This window comes from Panthera pardus, unplaced genomic scaffold (assembly GCF_024362965.1).
Source record: "Panthera pardus isolate Hobbes unplaced genomic scaffold, ASM2436296v1 HiC_scaffold_25, whole genome shotgun sequence".
Classification (NCBI taxonomy): domain Eukaryota; kingdom Metazoa; phylum Chordata; class Mammalia; order Carnivora; family Felidae; genus Panthera; species Panthera pardus.
The window spans coordinates 29,319,104-29,338,442 of record NW_026526821.1 but is presented as its reverse complement, the minus strand read 5'-3'; the positions used below and the strand labels follow the sequence as shown (position 1 = coordinate 29,338,442).

The following is a 19,339-nucleotide window of genomic DNA, read 5'->3' as shown; positions in this document are numbered from 1 at the left end:
CTCCTTAACTTCAGGCAACCACTAATCTGTTCTCCCTTTCTAGAATTTTGTCAATTCAAGAAAGTTATAGAAATGGAATCCTATACTGTGTCATCTATTAGAATTGGCCTTTTTTTTTTAATTCAGCATAATTCTAAGGGGATTCCTCCAGATTGTGTAGGTATCCATCGTTCATCCCTTTTTATCTCTGAGTAGTATTCCATGCTATAGATGGACCACTGTTTTTTGTTTTTGTTTTCAAAGTTTATTTATTGATTTATTTTGAGAGAGAGAAAGAGAGAGCAATCAGGGGAGGGGCAGAGAGAGAGAGAGAGAGGGAGAGCGAGCGAGAGAATCCCAAGCAGACTCTGCACTGTCAGTGCAGAGCCCCATGTGGGGCTTGAACTCCCAAACCGTGAGATCATGACCTGAGCCAAAGTCAAGAGTCGGATGCTTAACCGACTGAGCCATGGAAGCGCCCCAATTGTTGAATTACTTAGCAATTAAAGGACATCTAGGTTGTATACACACAAGTTTCACTTCCTGGAATAAATGCCCAGGAGTGCGATTGCTTGCTTGTATCTTAGTGGCATATTCCTCCCTCCCCGTCTTTCTCCCTCCCCCTTCTTTTCTTCCTCCCTCCCTCCCTCCATTCCTTCCTCCCTTCCTTCCTTCCTTCCTTCCTTCCTTCCTTCCTTCCTCCCTCCCTCCCTCCCTCCCTCCCTCCCTCCCCTCCTTCCTTCCTTCCGAAACCACCAAATTATTTTCCACAGTGGCTGCAACATTTTACATTTATTCCAGCAAGGTAAGAGTGATCAAGATTCTCCTTACCAGCATTTGGCATCGTCACCTTTTTAAAACGTCAGCAATTTTGTTGGTATATAGTGACATCTCATTGTGGTTTTAATTTGCATTTCCCTAGTGGCTAATAATATTGAATATCCTTTCATGGTTGTTTTTTTTTTTTTTTTTTTTTGCCATCTGTATATCCTCTTCATCGAAAAGGTTATGTCTTTTGCCCATTTTCTCAGATTGCTTTTTACTGTTGGATTTTGAGAGTTATTTATGTATCCTGGATTCTAGTTCTCTGTCAGATACGTGGTTTGCAAACGTTTTTTCCCCCCAGTATGTAGCTTGTCTTTCATTCTTTCCACAGGATCTCTCACGGACGCACACATTTTGAATTGTGATGAAGTCCAATTTATCAAGTTTTCTTGCTGAGATTTTGATGGGAGTTGCATTAAACCTGTATATCAATTTGGGGATAACTGACTTAACTCTGCTGAATCTTCCCATTCATGAAAAAGAGATGTCTCTCCATTTATTTAAATCTGCCTTGGTTTCTCTCATCAGTATTTTTTAGTTTTCCGCATGGAAATCCATACGTTTTGTTAGATTGACATCTAAATATTTCATGTTTATGGACTGTAAATGTAAATTAAAAATAAATTTGGTTTGGATTGTTCGATGAGAGTCCACAGGAATACAGTTGATTAAAATATTGGTTCCCGTGATTCTGGAGGCAGACGAGTCTGATATATACATCGCGTTGGTTCTGTTTCTCGGGAGAACCCCGGCTCACACAAGCACCCCCATTACCACAACCACTTTTCCACCTTGCCTGCTTCGGTTTGGGAAATAGTCTCGTAACCCACCAAGCCTCGCCAATGAAGAGGAGACCAGGGATCTTTTGCGGGGACAGTCTCTTAGGCCTGTGGCAGAGGCAAAGATAACATGAAGGGGAAGCTATTGCAGGGGTCAGGGTCAAGGTACTGGCCTCTGAATTTTCCTTGTCGGTTACCATCTCGAGACTGAAGGTTAAGGCTGCTGACCCATATCAAGAAGGTAGTGAGCTACAAGACACTTTGGGCACATTGGCCTTCACTTTGTTCCCGGGGTGTCCCAGGACAAGGTCGTTTTTGCCTCAGCGTCTCCATGAATCAGACTTCTTGGCTGCAAGCGGAAGAAACTGATCCTTGTCGGCTTAAGCAAAGGGGATGGGGTAGAAATTAAGGGCAAACTGGAGAAGATAGTAAGACACAGAGCAGACATCGGGAAATATGGGATTCCACGAGTCTTCAGAGGGTCAAGAAGTAGGCAGCCCAAGACAGCACGGCAGATTGTGTCTTTCCAGAAATATCTACGGCGATATTTTCAGTCCGCCAAGCTCTTCCAGAATCTTTGCACCTTTTTTTTTTTTTTTTTTTTTAATCATGAGCTGGGTCTATTTCCTCTTGAAACTTGGAGGAACTCTGCAAGTGCCTTGACGAACAGGATGTGGCAGAAGTGGCACTGGATGACCTCTAACCCCAAGGCATAAGGGCAATATGGCTTCTGTCTGACTCTCTTGAGATGCTTGCCCTTCTACTGTGTTGTGAGGAAACCCAGGCCACGTGGAGAAGCTGTAGGTGGGCGTCCTGGCTGACAGCCAAGCGTGGTGCTTGGCCAACAGCCAGCATCCATGGCCGGAAACATGAGTGGATAAGCCTTCAGACGTCCCCGGCCCAGCCTCTGAGCTGTCTCTGCTCCCCTAAGTCAAGCAGAGATGAGCTATCCCTACGCAGCCCTGACCAGACTGCAGTTTCATCAGCAAAATAACGGTCGTCGTGATTTTAAGCCTTAAGTTACGGGCTGGTTTGTTACACAGCAGTTGATAACTGGAACATGCGGCCACTGTGTCAGAGCAGAAATTACCTGGCTGGGACACAGCCCAGGACCCCGAGGACCCCTCCACCCCTGTGAGACCGTCTGAACATTTATTCCCTCCATCCTGATCTCAGGAGAGAGCCCGCGCCCGTGTGAGTGAAGGTGCCCAGCCCTGGCTGCGCCGTGAGGCAGGTTGAAGGTGGAGAGAATAATAGTGTCTCCTTCACTGAGTCGTTATAAAGGTTAAATAAATTCATATGCATCAAGCCCCCGAAACAGTTCCTGGCATGTAGTAAGAACACGGATTCGATTTTTAATCATTAGTTTTGTTACTATTAAAATGTGAGCTTGGATATCACTTCCTCGGGGAGTCTTTCTCTGAGGCCACCATGGGGACAGGTGCCATCCTAGCCCCCACGCCTCGGGGACATGTAATTAGCGTATTTACAGATTTGTTTGCTTGTTTCCTCTTAGGTCTCCTTTTACTTTTCGCACCCTTTAAGGTGCTGTGATTGAATACCTGTGTCCGCCGGCCGGAAAGTCATCGCCCTGGGCAGAGGGACCTTGTAATGTCACTGCTCTGTCCCTGGGTTGGACAGAATGCAGGTGGATGTGGCGACACATTGTCCAGACCTTCCTTCAGTGGACGGCTTGTTGCACCAACTGCTGGGGGTGCTGCCTGCAGATGACCGTCACTGTCAACCCCCTCAGGGATGGCCTCCACTGTCGGGAGCTATCTTGCCCAAAGTCACACCTCTTCGGGGGCCAATCGGCAACGGATGCAGGCGTAGGAAGGCCCAGCCATCTTGGCCCAACTTAGGACAACTCTCAAAGGCCATGTTAGCTCCACAGCTGCCCGTGGGGTGGTCCCCAGCTGGCACTGGGCCGGCCTCAGCACTCTCTTCCTCTCTCTGCCTATCCTGCTTCGTCCCCCTCCCTTCCACTGTGTTGACCCCCAGGTCATTCCTTACTAAATGTCCTGCACCCTACACTCCCAACTCAGAGGGTCAGCCTCCTGGGACGTGAAACTTGGTTCAGCCAAGCCTGAGGAAGATGGGCAGTCGGCACTTGCTTCAAGGATGGGGTGTCTGGGGCCACTGGGGGGGGGGGGAGACCATCTTGGTCTCCCTTCTGAAAGGAGCGTCCCTTTTACTAAGAGTGGGAGATCCGCTCTGTTGTACTGAGCCCCCAGTACCCCTTCCTGCTGCTCAATCCTGAGGAAATGGCTGCCTCTTCTGAACCTCCAGCTGCCCCTCTTACATGGACAGGATGAGCATCCAAAACCTAGGCTTGGAAAGGGGGTCCTCCACGCATCTGGGTTCTCCAAGCTGTCTTGCTGTGTAGACTCGTCAGAGAAGTGCCTTCACTGAAGCCTTGGTCACAAGGATCACCCACCCCTCACTGTCTGTGTGTTTGCCTGACGCCCTTTTAGCAAAGACTCACTACATAAATTGTTTCCACGGAAGTCCGTATTCAGGAGGTGTCTCACTGCCTGTTTTGGTGTTGTTCAGATGACTTAAATTCCGTGACTAATCGTAATTCTTTTGACTGTCTGGGACATTTCGAGCTGATTTCTCTGACCTGTGCAGTTGTCCTCAGGTCCTGGTGGTCTCTACTCCAGTCCTCGTTCCAGAAATCTCTGTCCTGTTTTGATGCCAAGAACACGGTTGTGTGTAGTAAGCTGCTGGGGGTGTTTTGCAAAGTTAACACTGTTTCCATTTTCAGAAAGTAAATAACCCCTGGGCTGGTGGTAGGAGGCCCCTGATGACCGTGATGGGATCAGATTTGGGGTTTCATCCTCAAATGCAGTCCGGGCTTGATGGCCTCTCTCCTGCTGTCCGCAGGTGCTGGTCATGGGTCTTCACTGAGGGAACATCTCCCATTGCTTCAAATCTAATGATTTCCAGAACATGACTTTGGGGGTAACACTTTGGTGGTGTAAATGGCATGCACGCGGACCCCAATTCTGTCTGTAGCTCCCCTATGGCTGTGGACAAGGCTCTTCCCTCTACGTAAAATGGGAGTGTGGAGGGATGTGTGGGTGTCAGCTCTAACACTTTCGGGTTCCTCTTCAACGCTGGGAGGACATTCTTGGATCTGGATCTGGTCAGAGTGTTGAGGACCTGAGATGGAAGCAAGGAGAACCTAGGGGTCGGCCAGGGTGATGGTGGGCTGGCAGGGCAGGGGTGGCAGAGCTGGGTGGGCCGTGGTCACAGTGATGCTTGATCAGCCTCCCGGCAATGACGGTGATGGATGACAGGGGAAGAGGTTCCCAACATCACCCATCGCTGTCCAAAAGTTTAAGGATTGCTGAGTCTAACACCTTGTTTCACAGATGGGGAAACAGGCCCAACAGAAGAAGGGACTTGCCCATGTTCGCAAAGTGGGGCAGAAACCGAAGCAGGACTGGAACCCAGGCCTCCTGGCTCCCACGCAGGAGAGGCAGAGAGGTGGACAGGGAGGGACCAGGGGCCATCTCCTCCCCTCTCAGCCCCTGGTGGTGGCCAGTCACTTGGCTGTGGCCACGTGGATGATCACAAAGCCTTTGATGTCTGGGAAGTAGGGGCTGACGAGGTCCACCTGCAGCTGCCTTGGGCCGCTCTTGGAGGGGGTGATGTTGAACTGGACCGAGGCCCTCTCCTGAGGCTCCAGGCTGGGCACACTGGGGAAAGGGGATGGGAGAAAGGCAGACCATCAGCCCCCTCTCCTTCTGAACCTGGCCTGCCCTCTCCAGAGCCCTTGGGATCAAGGACACACCTTGAGACTTGACATTTAAGCCTCACCAGTAGGCTTCCAGCATAATTTTCCCTTCCACCACTTCTCACCTCTTTCCACCCAACCAGGCTTGTCTGCTCCCTGTGCCCTGAACTTACCTTACACTTCCTCTCTCTGGGCTTTTGTCTGCACTGTTCCTCTCACCTAGGTTGCCCTTTCTATTCCGATCACAACCAAGGGCCAGATCAAGTGTCTCTTCTTCCAGGAGACCCTCCCCGACAATACCAGCCATTGAGACCTCTGACTAGGAAACCCTCCATGCTTCTTGGTACCTGAAAACTTCTCAAGTCAGCATTCAAGGCCCAGCTCAAATATCAGCTCCACTGCAGCTTTTCCCTGGTTCCACCTCATCCCCAATTAAGGGCTACTCCTGATTCTCTGGACCCTGGAGATCCATTCCTCTGCACAAATCACACGTATCTTCATTTGAAGGACCACCAGTCTAGGAGAACACTTCTCCAGGCAGAACCCCATCTGTTCATCTTGGTGTTCCCAAAGTTGACACATGGCTCCGAGAAGAGGTCATTATGATGAAGGATCATGTGAACGAGTGAGTGTGTGGATGCAAGAACGAAGGAGTGGATGGTTGAGAGTAAGTCAACAAGTGCATGAATGAACAGAACATGTGTGAGTGAGTGGGGGAAGAAACCAGTCAAGACTGAGTTGAGCAGATAGATGAAGTGAATGAATGAGGGAATGAGTGAGTGGATGAGTTACACAACTAAGCTAATGATGGAAGGAAGGAAGGAAAGAAGGAAAGAAGGAAAGGACACATAAATGAAGGCTGATGTAGGCTGTGAGCTGGTTCCTGGGAGTCCAGGGTATCTCCCGCACCCCTCTCTGTTGGTAGCTTCACCATCCTATATAGAAGGTGGACCTTCCACTCCCAGGCTGATACTTACTCAATGCTGAGCTGTCCCTGGAGAAGGCCACTGCCCTCCACCATCAGCATACAATCCTCCACTGTCTCCAGGAGGGGGTTGACCACCGTCACTTTCACCACAACCGCCACCCCTACCATGGCTGGGCCCAGCACCTGGAGGGGTAACACCCATAAGTCATCCTTCTCCTCCTCCACACTCCCCCAGGAAACCTATGGGGCCCGGCTGGGACGCCGGTTGGATCCTGGCATGGGCATTAATCATGGCATCCTCCCACCCCGTTAGTGAACTCCATCATTATATCCATCCCCCTGCATCCATGCCACCTCTCCACTGCCAGAGCTCATGGCACAACTCCCCGGCCTCTGATGCCCTCCCTCAGCTGTGAACGGGGACTTCCAGGAATGGGGGATGCAGACTGGATTCACCTTGATGGTGATGACATCCTCCAGAGTGATGTCCTTCTCCACCAGGAGCTTCTCTCCTTTGGTGACAAAGCACATCGCAGCCAACAGGATCTTCTTGTCCTCTGTCAGGTCTTCCTTATACTGAGAGTAAGCTATTGTGATTGGGATCTTTTTCTCTGGAAGGGAAAGCAGAGGTGGGAGTTAGGGGTCCAACGTTTTCTTTCAATGGGATCCAGAATGAGGCGGAAGTCTCAATTCCTAGTTATACTCTCTTTGGCCCTTGTCACCAAGCTGGGATGGGCATTATTAGTACCAGTTCACAGATGAAGATACCTAAGGCTCAGAGAGGTTAATTTCTTGTCCAATAGCAGACAGCAAGTAAGTCAAGGAGCCAAGACGAGGTGGGATTCAAATTCAGGCCAGTGGGCTACCTTCACACCACACAATTTCTCCATGAACTCCCAGAGGTGTGTTTAAATTTCCCCTAATCATTCCAGATGGAAATCCCCCAGTCCATTATGTATTCCTCCCATTAGGAATCCACTCCCCGTTTATTGAGCACCTACTATGTGCCAGGTGCAGAGAAGAGAGAGGTCAAAGGTCTGCCTCAAGCTTCCAATCCAGTGAGGAGGCCAACTTCTTTGAAGCTTCTCCAAATCCTCCCTCGCCATGAAGGCCCATCCTAGTCAGCCCCACCAGGGGTGGAAAGCCTTCACGGACACCCACTCAAGTGATCTCGTGCCCTCTGCCTTCTGAGCTCCCATGGTCCTGGGACCCTCACCAGCCACAGACACCCTGCCTATGCATTTCCTTCTTTCGAGCAAGGCCACAGCTGATTGCCAGTCATATTTGGATTTTTTGGGCCACCATATATTTTTTCTTTTAGGTACGATGTGTTCTTTCCAACTTGCTCTAGGTCCTACCACCTCCCACTGCTCTTCCTGTAATTCTGTTTCCTTCTTGTCCCTGAAGTCATCTGAGTTTTCAACGTGTGGATTTGGGTCCTTAAAGGATTTGAACTTGGTTCACTCCATGCTCCCCCAGAGCACATGTGCATACAGTAGATGCTTCCTGAATGCCCAGATGCTGATCCATTTATCAAAATTCTACATTGTTTTATGGGTTTCCTTAGTCCAGTAGGCCATTACTAAGACTCCTTACTACAATCACAGCAATAATTAATAATGGGAAAAGCTGACTTTTACTAACTTCGCTGCTGGGCCCTGGGGATCCAGCACATTCATCAACTAATTCATTCCGTCCATACAACGATTCCATGAGCAAGTATTATTATCCCCAACTTCTAATAATATCAATAACACTGTCAGTCCCTGCAAAAAATCACATGTTCCTTAGGTTGTAAGAACTATGCCAAATGCTTGATATATTTTACATCATTCACTCCTTGTGTGGTGGGAGATGGGTGGTTCTCAAAGTGGGGTCCTGGGCCCAGGGGCACTGGCATCATCTGGGAACTTGTTAGAAATGCAAATTCAGGGTGCCTGGGTGGCTCAGTCGGTTAAGCGTCTGGCTTCGGCTCAGGTCATGATCTCACGGTTTGTGAGTTTGAGCCCTGCGTCGGGCTCTGTGCTGACCGCTCGGAGTCCGGAGGCTGCTTCGGATTCTGTGTCTCCCTCTCTCTCTGTCCCTCCCCCGCTCACGCTCTGTCTGTCTCTCTCAAAAATAAATAAACATTAAAAATAAAAATAAAAGAAATGCAAATTCTAAGGCTCTGCAACAAAATATTAGTGACTTGAATCCCTCAACGTATACACAGAACTATCTATTTATTTAAAGATTATGCATCTATTAAAATGATGTGAATGAAAAGCTTATAAAAATATTTAAAGAACAATGTGATGTGGAAAGAGTGGAAAGATGTAGAAAGAACAATGTGATGTGGAAAGCACTAATGAACATTAAGCATGCACAGTTTAATTAGAGATGTTTCTCAAAAGGCAAGAGGAATTAAAAATATGGAAGGAAAACATGTTAACAATTTGTAGGTGGGTGGCAGGATCACGGGTGACCTTTCTCTGTGCTCTCGAAATCCTTAATGAATATATACTACTTTTTTTTTTAATATTTATTTATTTTTGAGGCAGAGAGAGACAGAGCATGAACAGGGGAGGGGCAGAGAGAGAGGGAGACACAGAATCTGAAACAGGCTCCAGGCTCTGAGCTGTCAGCACAGAGCCCGACGCGGGGCTCGAACTCATGGACCGTGAGATCATGACCTGAGCTGAGGTCGGACGCTCAACCGACCGAGCCACCCAGGCGCCCCTAATATACACTAACTTTTAATATGAAAAAAAAAAAACAAACCAACCCAGGAGAAAGTGTCTGTTAATATTTCCTTATGCAGTGTTATTGTGTGACTTGGGTTTTGTGAAAAACAAAAAGCAAAAACGTGAAAAGGTGCGTGACATCTCCTCTACGTGTTTTCACTCTGTCAAAACACACAAGCTTCCCCAGAAACGGGCCCAGGGGAGCAGTTTCTTTGTTTAATTGAATCCTGAGAGTTCAGAATGTCATGTGAGGGAGGAGAGGGAGAGGGGTGGGGGAAGGGAGAGGGTAGAGGGGGAGGGGTGAGAGAGGGGGAGAGGGAGGGGGAAGAGCAGGAGGGGAGGGAAGGGAGGAGTGAGGACAGAGAAGGGTTGTAGGGATGCTCGCTCATGTGTGCAGAATTCTCGGGACAGACCCTTGCACCTGCGACCACGTGGCAGCCATTTCTTACTGGTCCACGCCTCTCACACAGGACTCTTGTAGCCAGACGGGCTCCAGAATAAGTTGGATGTTAGAAAGGTAACACGGGGCCTATGTCGTGAAACGCTCCCAGCAGGTATTTACTCGGGGTGTCACTATTCACACGAACTGCGATCCCCTCTTCTTCATACGTTTGTCACCAGACGGTCAGGGGCTTTTATTATTAGTCCCATTACTTAGCCCCTCTGAGCTCAGTTTTCTCACCCGCCAAGTGGGGACGAGAGGCAAGGCACTGAACAAATGGCCAGAAGCATGCCCATCTTTCCTGGGAATGGAGCAGGATGCTGGGAAGTCCCACCCCGTCCCCCCAACTCCCGCCCCCGTCCCCCCAGTAAGGGGTTCCCACCTGCGGCCTCCCTACCTTCTTCGGGCCCCAGCCGCACCGTATGGGATTCGTGCAGGATCTCCGCCACCGGCCTGCGGGTGTAGAGAATGGTGGCGCCGCTCAGGTTGACTCGGACCCTCTGGGCCCGGGAGGTGAGGTTGGCCAAGCACAGGGCCAGTCTCAGGTCGTGGCCCAGCATGGGCGGCTCCAGCATCTTGAACTTGCCGGTGATGCTGGGCTTGGTGGCGGGCTCCAGGAGGTCCTCCCGCCAAAGACCACGGCCGCCGGCCCTGCGGGCCCGGCTCCTCCTCCCGGAGGCTTCCACACTGAACAGCTTCCTCACGGCCTTGCGGTACACCTGCCTCTCCTTCCGGGATCCTGCAGGCATCGTGCAAGGTGAGGCGGGCCCCCCTCTCCTCCTCCCCCCGTCCCGGGGCCCCCGGGGCCGTCCCTGCCCATTTCCCTTCCTCTCCAGACAAAACCACCGTTTACAGACTGACAGCCCAGGAGCCAGAGGCGCACCTCAGCCAGGTGCCCTGTGTTCGGTTCTGGGACCATTTGAATACGTTTCAAGTCAGTCGCCAACAACTTCAGATCGGGAAATTTCGCACAAAAGTGCAGGTTCGCGGCTTCCCTGACAACTGGGTCGGAAGACTCGTGACGCGGATAGCTGACGCTTTGTACACTTGCTATGATGTGCCGGGTTCTACAGTTCTAGATGCTGTATTCTCCCCGAGGAAGTCGGTTCTGCTATCACCCTGTTCTATAGGTAAGGAGATATATATGTGTGTGTGTATATACACACACACATATATACACACACATAAATATATATACACATATATATTTATTTATTTATAATTTACTTATATTATTTTTTATTATTATTATTTATTTTTATTCATTATTATTTATATTTTATAGGTAAGGATATATATATGTGTGTGTATATATATGTGTGTATATATATACACACACATATATATATTTGTTCATTTATTATTTACTTGTATTATTTTTATTTTATTGTTATTATTTATTTTTATTCATTATTATATTATTTTATATTTTATAGGTAAGGATATATATGTGTATATACACACACATATATATGTGTATATATATGTGTGTGTATATATATGTGTGTATATATATATACACACACATATATATTTGTTCATTTATTTATTATTTACTTGTATTATTTTTATTTTATTGTTATTATTTATTTTTATTCATTATTATATTATTTTATATTTTATAGGTAAGGATATATATACGTATGTATGTATGTGTATGTATATGTACATATATGTATGTGTGTATATATACACATATGTGTATGTGTGTATATATATGTGTGTATATATATACACACATATATATGTTTATTTGTTCATTTATTATTTACTTGTATTATTTTTATTTTATTGTTATTATTTATTTTTATTCATTATTATATTATTTTATATTTTATAGGTAAGGATATATATATATGTGTATATACACACACATATATATGTGTATATATATGTGTGTATATATATATATACACACACATATATATGTTTATTTGTTCATTTATTTATTATTTACTTATATTATTTTTATTTTATTGTTATTATTTATTTTTATTCATTATTGTATTATTTTATATTTTATAGGTAAGGATATATATGCGTATGTATGTATATGTATGTATGTATATGTACATACATATGGGTGTGTATATATACATATGTGTGTGTGTATATATATATATATATATATAATATAATATGATATAACAGTCTACAGGTGGGTAATGGCTGCCCCCACCCCCCCTCCCCGGTGGGGATGTACTTTGGGGTTCTTCACGGTCCCACCTATAATCCCCACTGGCCTGATGCACTCTCGGTGCTGTCTACAAGGCGACGGGCAAGGTCAGGACCCCTGATCTCCCACCTGCCCTGTTGCTAGCACAGACTTGTCTTTTGACCTCCAGACCAATACGTCCAACTGGACTCCACTGCATGATGTCCCACAGGTGCCCCAAACCCAACCGAACCTGCCATCTTCTTTCTGCCCAGTGGACAAGCCAGAAACTGGCCGCACCCTTGGCTCTTCCCAGACCTTCCCCTCCCACAGTGAATCAGTCACCCAGTCCTGAGGAGCACCCTCGTGGATCTCTAGAATCTGCTGTCCTTTCTCCTCAGACCCCCATATACATTGCCTCACCAGGGGCGCCTGGATGGCTCAGTCGTTTGAGCGGCAGACTTCAGCTCAGGTCATGATCTCGCAGTTCATGAGTCCGAGGTCCACGATGTGCTCTGTGCTGACAGCAGAGAGCCCACTTTGGATCCTCTGTCTCCCCATCTCTCTGCCCCTCCCCCACTTGTTCTCTCTCTCAAAATAATTAAACTCAAGATTGCCTCACCATGGGGCCAGTTTGCCAGCAGATGCTGTGGACTCGTATTGCGATTATTATTACTTAGCCCTTCCTAGCCTCAGTGTTCCCATCTGTAAAGTGGAGACAAGAGGCTCACAGGCAAGGCACAAAGCGCTGTGTTCCAGAATGTTCCCTCCCTTCCTGGGAAGGTAGGCTCCACCCTGACTCCAGTCCTTTTGCCGCCCTGAGCACCCCCAAATCCGGCTTTGATGGCTCTACTTCCCCACTTGAAGGAAACCTGTGGTGTGTGGTCTCCCACCATGCTTCCTCCCAAGCAACTTCCTCCAAGTGCCTTGATCCTATGTGACCTCCGCTTGAAGGGACCCACGTGGATCCAAAGGTTCTTTAACATCTCATGTTTCAATATTGAAATGTGTGTGAATGTTGCACTCTACCCGTAATATAGTCGCAATATATTTTTTACTATAAAATGTTTCATTTCCCTGCCAAAGATTCTAATGTCACTTTCTCAGGGAGGCCTTCTCTGCCACTCGAGAACAGCCTTCCTCAGAGATAATTCCATCAACTTCAAAATTCACCCATTTAAAGAATACAATTCAATGCTTTTAGTATGTTCACAGAGTCCTCCACTTATCCCCACAATCTAATTTTAGGACATTTCATCACCTCAAAAAGAAACTCCATAACCATTAGTGGGGGCTCCCAACTCTGCCCCCATTGAGGCCCGTCCTAGGCAACTGCTAGTCTGATTTCTAACTTACCTATTCTGGACAGTTCACATAAAGGGAGCCATACAATGTGTGCTTTTTTGGGACTGGCTTCCAAAAAAATTTTTTTTAATGTTTATTTATTTTTGAGAGAGAGACAGAGTGTGAGTGGGGGAGGGGCAGAGAGAGAAGGAGACACAGAATCTGAAGGAGGTTCCAGTCTCTGAGCTGTCAGCACAGAGCCCGACACGGGGCTCAAACCCACAAACTGTGGGGTCAGGACGTGAGCCGAAGTCAGACACTTAGCCGACTGGGCCACCCAGGTGCCCCTGTGACTGGCTTTTTAAACATAACGTAATGTTTTCCAAGTTCGTCCATGTCGTTGCGTGTATCAGTATTTGGTTCCTTTTCATTCCTGAATAATATTCCATTGTATGGATATACCACATTTTGTTTATCCATTGATGGATATTTGGGTTGTTTCCACTCTTTAGCTATTTTGAATAATGTTGCTATGAATGTTCACGTCCAGGTTTTTTGTGTGGATGTTTGTTTTCATGTCTCTTGGGTATGTACCTAGAAGCACATCTGCTGGGAATGGCAACTCTGCATTTAACATTTTGAGGAACTGTCAAACCGTTTTCCAAGGTGGTTGCACCATTGTACATCCCCACCAGCAATGTACGAGTGGCTCACTTTTCCATAAGCTCACCAACACTCATTGTCTATTTTTGATAATTGCGGTCCTAGTGGGTATGAAATGGTACGTTGTGGTTTTGGTTTGCATTTCCCTAGTGACTAATGACGTCAAGCATCTTTTCATGTGCTTATTGGCCATTTGTATATCATCCTTGGAGAAACATCTATTCAAATCCTTTGCCCATTTTCAAAAAATTGGATTATTTGTTCTTTTATTATTGAGTTGTAAGAGTTCTTTATATATTCCAGATATAGGTACCCTTATTGGGTACATGATTTGCAAATATTTTCTCCTCTTCTCTGGGCTATCTTTCCATTTTTTGGAAAAGTTATTTGTAGCACATGTTTTTAATTTTGATGAAGTCCCATTTATCATTTGTTTCTGTTGTCACTTGTGCTCTTGATGTCTTAACTAAAAAGGCTTCGTTTACCCCAAGATCATGAAGATTAACTCATGTTTTCCTTTAAAAGTTTATACTTTTAGGGACGCCTGAGTGGCTCAGTCGGTTAAGCATCTGACTTCGGCTCAGGTCATGATCTCACGGTTCGTGGGTGTCAGCCCTGCATCGGGCTCTGTGCTGATGGCTCGGAGCCTGGAGCCTGCTTCTGATTCTGTGTCTCCCTCGCTGTCTGCCCATTCCCCGCTCAAGCTCTGTCTGTCTGTCTGTCTCTCTCTCAAAAATAAATAAACATTAAAAAAAAAAGTTTATACTCTTAGCTCTTACATGTAGGTCTGCGATCCACTTGAGTTCATTTTCAAGTATGGTGTGATGCCGGAGGCCAACTTGACTTGTATTTGCAGGTGGATAATCAGTGGTCCCAGCATCATCTGTTGCAGATTGCTCTTACTCTTTCCCCCCTGAATTGTCACGGCACCCTTGTCCAAATCAATTGAGCATAATTTTTAAGGTTTATTTCTGGACTCTCAGTTCTGCTCCATTGATCCATATGTTCATTTTTATGCCAGAACCTTACTGTCTGAGTGATCGTATATTTACAGTAAGTTTTGAATTTGGGAAGTGTGAGCCTTCCAACTTTGTTTTTCTTTTTCAATTGTTTTGGATATTTTGGGTCCTTTGCATTCGCAAATGAATTTTAGGATCAGCTTGTCAGATTTGGAAAAAAAAAAACCCAACAAAACTCACCTGGAACTTTGATCGGGATTACACGGAGTCTGTAGATCAGTTTGGGGTCATTGCCATTTTTCATGCCATAAAAATGAGAGGTCTTTCCATTTATTTAGGTCTTTGATGTCTTTCAACAGTATTTTGTAGTTTTCAGCGTCTAAACTTTGCTCTTTGTTAAATTTACTCCTATGTATTTTGGTCTTTTTGATGCTATTGTAAATGGATCTGTTTTCTTACTTTCACTTTCAGATTATACATTGTTAGTGTCCAGAAATACGATTAATTTTTGTAAATTGATATTGTATTCCACAATCCTGCTGAACTTAGTTTTTGGTTCTTAGAGCTTTTTACTGGATATCTTAGGATTTTATATATACAAGATCATGCCACGTGCAAACAGAGGTAGTTTTACTTCTTCCTTTCCAATCTGGAAATTCGTCTATTTCTTTTTCTTTCCCCTCTCTCCTTTCCTTCCTTCCTCCTTCCCTTCTTCCCTCCCTCCCTTCCTCCCTCGCTCCCTTCCGCCCTCCCTCCCTCCCTTCCTTTCTTCCTTCCTTCTTTTTATTTTTTAAAACTGTGGTGAATTAGGGGCGCCTGGGTGGCTCAGTCGGTTAAGCATCCGACTTCAGCTCAGGTCACGATCTCGCGGTCCGTGAGTTCGAGCCCCGCATCAGGCTCTGGGCTGATGGCTCAGAGCCTGGAGCCTGCTTCCGATTCTGTGTCTCCCTCTCTCTCTGCCTCTCCCCCGTTCATGCTCTGTCTCTCTTTGTCTCAAAAATAAATAAATGTTAAAAAAAAACAATAAAAAAAAAACTGTGGTGAATTATATATAACATAAAATTTACCATCTTAATAAGTGGACACTTCCGTGGCATTAAGTACATTCCTCTCGTTGTGCAATCATCGCGACCATCCATCTGCATAACTCTTTTCATCTTGCAAAACAGAAACCCTGTATCTCTTAAATAATGAAACTCCTCATTCCCTCCTCTGCCCAGCCCCTGGCAACTACTATTCTATTCTCTGTCTTTATGAATTCGACTACTCTAGGAGCCTTATAGAAGCAGAGTCACACTATTTGTCGGTACGTTTGGGACGGGCTCATTTCACTGAGCGTCATGTCTTTGAAGTTCACCCATGTGGTAACACGTGTCAGAAATACGTTCCTTTTAAAGGCTCAATAATATTGCTTTGTTTAGGCATTCAGCTGTCAACAGACATTGGGGTTGCTTGTACCTTTTGGCCACGGTGAATAACACTGCTACGAACATGAGTGAAATATCTCTTTGAGTTCCTGCTTTACCTTCTTTTGGGTATCTATCCAGAAGTGGAATTGCTGGGTCATACGATGACTCTATTTTACATCATAAATTTAATGTTATAAAGAACCTCCCTACTATTTTTCCACAGGAAATGGAATCCACAAATACGGTGTGAGCTATGTTTTTTTTTTTTATAGATGGCTTTTTATCAGGCTCAGAAATTCGCTTCTGTTCTTAATTTGTCAAGTGGTTTCATCACAAAGGGGTGCTGGATTTTGTCAAATACCTTTTCTGATTATATTGAGATGATCATGTATGTAGCCTTCATCCTTTTTCTTCTTTCTATTGATATGGTGTATTTTATTAATTAATTTTCAAGGTGAAAACCACCCTGTATTTCTGGGATAAATCCTACTTGGTTGTGACATGTAATCCTTTTTATAATGTTGCTGGATTCAGTTTGTTAGCATTTTTGTTGATGAGTTTTGCTTCTACATTCTTAAGGAGTATTATCTCTAGTTTTCTTGTGATGTCATCATCTGGTTTTGCTATCAGGATGAATGAATTGGGAAGTGTTCACTCCTCTTCTATTTTTTTTTCGAAAAACGTTTGAAGAATTGATATTAATGCTTTCAGTGTTTGGTAGAATTCACCGGTGACATCATCTGGACCTGGTCTTTTCTTTGTAGGAGGTTCTGGGTTACTAATTCAGTTGCTTTGCTTGTTACACACCCATTCAGAACTTCTATTTCTTCTTGAGGCGGTTTTGGCGATTCCTGGAGGAATTTGGCCATTTTATCTAAAGTCGCCTAATATGTGAGGACAGTCAGTGTGTTATTTGCACGCATGGTTTCCTTGGCTTGAAGGGCTTGCTCTCTCGTGGCTCAGCCTCTGGGCTGACTCGGGGGTACGAGCAAAGCACACCACATCCAGGAGCTCTGAATCTTTGTGCCCTATTGTGTGTGTCCTGCTTCAGTAGACAGAGCGAGCAGACGGGCCCGAGTCCCTGGCGTCCCACCTCCAGAATGGGCTGCCCAAGCCCATGGGTTGGATGAACAGTGCTACCTATGGGGAGTCTGGAATCAGGAGGCAGCATGCTTTCCCAGCCCTTCGTCTCCTGGTTAAGTCTTGTTGCCTTCAGCCTCTCTTCCCCTGGGATGCCTTTCCGGACACTTCCCCTCTGGCTGAGTCAGGACTCCCTCCTCTGTGCTCCTTCAGCCTTCTGGCCTCCCCACCACAGTGCTGACCACCCTGTGCTGTCCTCACACTATCGGCTCACCGCGTAGCGAGTTCTCTGGGCTCTTCTCTTTGTTTCCTGCCTCTGAATTATGCCCGGCAGTCAGGAGGCACTCTCTTTCCAGCACATAGGAAAGAGCCTAGCGGGTATACAGAATATTGTGGGTACTCATGGAAGGGAGGGGCGGTCTAGCCCCGGGGGGGCGGGGAGAGAGGGTCAGAGGTCCTGAGATTAGACATCTTGTTAGAATCCCCGCTCTTTTGAGGCTTGGGCCACTTGGGGAGGTGACTTCACCAAGCTGTGCCTCAGTTTGAGTATCTGTAAAATGGCATTTTTATGAATATTAAATAAGATAGTGCATGGGCACCGGTTACCACCCTGTGTCACACGTTTCAGACGCTCTTGGTGTGATTATTATCATTATTATCAGTCTAGACGTGAAGCCACTTGACCCACCATAGGCGGTCGATCAGTAGTAGATGCGATAAGACAGTGGCCAGAAGATGTACCCCAAGAGTGTGGGCTCTGGAGCCGGACTCCCCGTTTGCTAGCCACGCCCCCTGGCTGAATCCACTCCCTTTGCTGCACCCGTGTTTGGACTGGACGCTGTGCCAGCGTCTACGCCACAAGCTCACGCGAGCGCTTTACAAGCACTTGTTAAATACAATAACTAAATAACATGTGAAGACGGCCGGGCCCTGGCAGGCGCTCAGTGATGGTGACCGCTGTCCCCTGTTACATGATGGCGATGTGTCCCGTGGCCATGGCGAGAGTTTAGGACAAAAGACTTCCAAGACTCCGTGCCCTAAGCTCCCGATGCTCCCAGCGGACGGGACCAGACATCAACCCGCAGAGCTTAACGAGAGAGGCGCCAGTTCAGAGGAGGCCTCGCCACCTCCCGCCCCGTCCACAGCACCCTGAGACAGCAGGAAGGGGCCTGCGGGGACGGAGGTCATCAAGACCGAAGGAAGTGCCCCGCTCCTAGGGAAGGGACCGACAGAACATTGGTGTGCGTGAGGACGCAGGGGTGTTTACAAGAATCGGTGTGAGGGTTTGGGGGTGCTGGCTGGGAAAGATGGGGGTTGACTACAGGAAGGGGAAGCCGGCACTGCGTCCCCACGGGAGAGGTGTACGGATCCTGCGTTGCTGACCGAACAAGTAGCGGAGAACTGACGGGCCTTGGCAGGGGGAGAACGGCGTGCCAAGGCCTCTCTCTCACCCGCCTTTGAGTAAAGGCCCTGCAGAACCTGCGGCCGCCGTGCAGCAGAGGGAAGCCGTGTGACTACCAGTGTGGTCGGGGGGCATCTGCTAAAAGTGGGGGCCAAATGTCTCCGGAGATCGGCAGTGCCTGGCGGGGGAGGGTAGAGCCCGGAAGCGGTCCCGATGGCCCAGGTTGTCTTGGAGCCACCACCTGCCCTCAAGCAGAGAGAGTGAACTGGGGGCAGGGCACACTCACCCAGGGGCAGGGAATCCTTGCCTGCCCAGTACAGTCAAAGACATCTGCTCTCCTCTCTCCTCCTCCTCCTCCCCTCCTCCTCCTCCCCCTCGGCCTAACACTCTAGAAGACCCACACTGTGTTCTCAACATCAGCTGTGCCGCGGGATCACCTCAAGAGCTTTAAAAAGTCCTGGTGCCTGGGCCACACCCTCTGGGCGCTGTGATTCCTTTGGGCAGGGCACACGCAGTCTGGGCTGCAGCGATAGACCAAAAATGGCCATAATACTTTCATTGTAACTCCTACCACCAAAAGGTGGAGTCTGCGCCCCTCCGCCTGGAGCTGAGGTGGCCTGGAGAACGGCTTTGACCAACAGAAAACGGCAGAAGTGGCACGATGCAAATTCTGAGCGAGGCCTCTAGAGACCTCGCAGCCTTCATTCTCCCCCTCTGGGAATCCCGCCCCTTCCTGAACGAGCCAGGGTTGGCCTATTGGGCCAGGAGAGGCCACGGTGGGGGGGAGGGGGGGCAAGACCAGGCTGCCCAGCGGACCCATCCAAGGCCCCAGACACAGCAAGATCCTAGCCGACTCCACACGGAGCAGGTGCACCATCCAGCCGAGCACAGCCCAGATTGCCGAGCCCCGGAATCCTGCTCAAACAAGGAGCTGTTTCATCTACACAACGAACCACAGCGCCCTTGGTG

General features: G+C 47.4%; 1 protein-coding gene across 1 annotated transcript in view; it reads right to left on the bottom strand.

Annotated features, from left to right (window-relative positions):
- Positions 1–922: 922 nt before the first annotated feature.
- Positions 923–19,339, bottom strand: part of TGM6 (transglutaminase 6) — a 40,148-nt gene continuing 21,731 nt past the window's right edge. Inside the window, exons 10-13 of the mRNA XM_019462737.2 lie at positions 9,816–10,157; positions 6,710–6,864; positions 6,303–6,436; positions 923–5,287 (exon numbers count right to left, since the gene is read on the bottom strand). Coding sequence (XP_019318282.2) covers positions 5,134–5,287; positions 6,303–6,436; positions 6,710–6,864; positions 9,816–10,157 — 785 coding nt within the window. The 3' untranslated portion in view covers positions 923–5,133. The remainder of the gene's footprint in view (positions 5,288–6,302; positions 6,437–6,709; positions 6,865–9,815; positions 10,158–19,339) is intronic.